This window comes from Perkinsus marinus, assembly GCF_000006405.1.
Source record: "Perkinsus marinus ATCC 50983 genomic scaffold scf_1104296929166, whole genome shotgun sequence".
Lineage (NCBI taxonomy): Eukaryota > Perkinsozoa > Perkinsida > Perkinsidae > Perkinsus > Perkinsus marinus.
In genome coordinates, this window is record NW_003216574.1 from 1 (window position 1) to 1,075 (window position 1,075).

A 1,075-nucleotide genomic window follows, 5' to 3' on the forward strand; every position below is an offset into this window, starting at 1 on the left:
GTTCGCCGTTTGTCACGTACGGTCTGCGTTCTAACGAGTCGCGTTCCTTGGGATTGGAGCGTAAACGGGTGGTAAATTTCATCCAAAGCAAAATATATACTCGAGACCGATAGCACAAAAGTACCGTGAGGGAAAGGTGAAAAGAACTTTGAGAAGAGGGTTAAATAGTGCCTGAAATCGTTGAGAAGGAAGCGGATGCCGCCGTTGCATATGCTGATTGTAGGATTGCTGCTCGCTCCTGTCTTCTGCTACTCATTCACAGACCTGGTCGTGTTGAGCAGTTGTTTGGCAGATGTTAGTGGTGTTTCCTACTTTCAGTCGTCAGCATCACTGGCTGAGTGGAAATAATCCTTGGATGCTAATTGGTTCGCTATCTGTGAATTGGTTGCTTCCTTGCGATACTCACTACTCGGTCAGTGAGGAAGTGCGTTTGCTGGTCAACGAGCTTTCTAACTGTCATTACCCTGCGCTTTTCGATTCGTCGAGTGGCCAGGATGTGGCTTTGAGATTGTTCGCACTTAGTAATCGCGATGCTGGCTTCCAACGGTTGCCTCCGGCCCGTCTTGAAACACGGACCAAGGAGTCTAACGTATGTGCGAGTGTGTGAGTGGCAAACTTATACGCGTAATGAAAGTGAGGCCGTATGGCCATGTTGGGGTCACCAACAACCGACCTTGATCTTCGGTGAAAGGTTTGAGTATGAGCATATCCGTTAGGACCCGAAAGATGGTGAACTATGCCTGAGCAGGGTGAAGCCAGGGGAAACTCTGGTGGAGGCTCGTAGCGATACTGACGTGCAAATCGTTCGTCAGACTTGGGTATAGGGGCGAAAGACTAATCGAACCATCTAGTAGCTGGTTCCCTCCGAAGTTTCCCTCAGGATAGCTAGAGTCTTTATCAGTTTTGTCAGGTAAAGCGAATGATTAGAGGTTCCGGGGAAAGTACTTCCTCGACCTATTCTCAAACTTTTAATGGGGCAGATCCAGTAGTTACTTTAATTGAACTATTGGGGGTCATGAGACGACTCTTAGTGGGCCATTTTTGGTAAGCAGAACTGGCGATGAGGGATGAACCT

The 1,075-nt window shown here is 48.2% G+C and overlaps 1 protein-coding gene across 1 annotated transcript; it reads right to left on the bottom strand.

Annotated features, from left to right (window-relative positions):
• Positions 1-662: 662 nt before the first annotated feature.
• Positions 663-813, bottom strand: Pmar_PMAR008252 (conserved hypothetical protein; the record flags this gene model as incomplete). The annotated part of the gene is made up of 1 exon (XM_002787919.1): positions 663-813. A coding segment is annotated over one exon (151 nt), but the record flags the coding sequence as incomplete, so codon positions are not given.
• Positions 814-1,075: the final 262 nt, after the last annotated feature.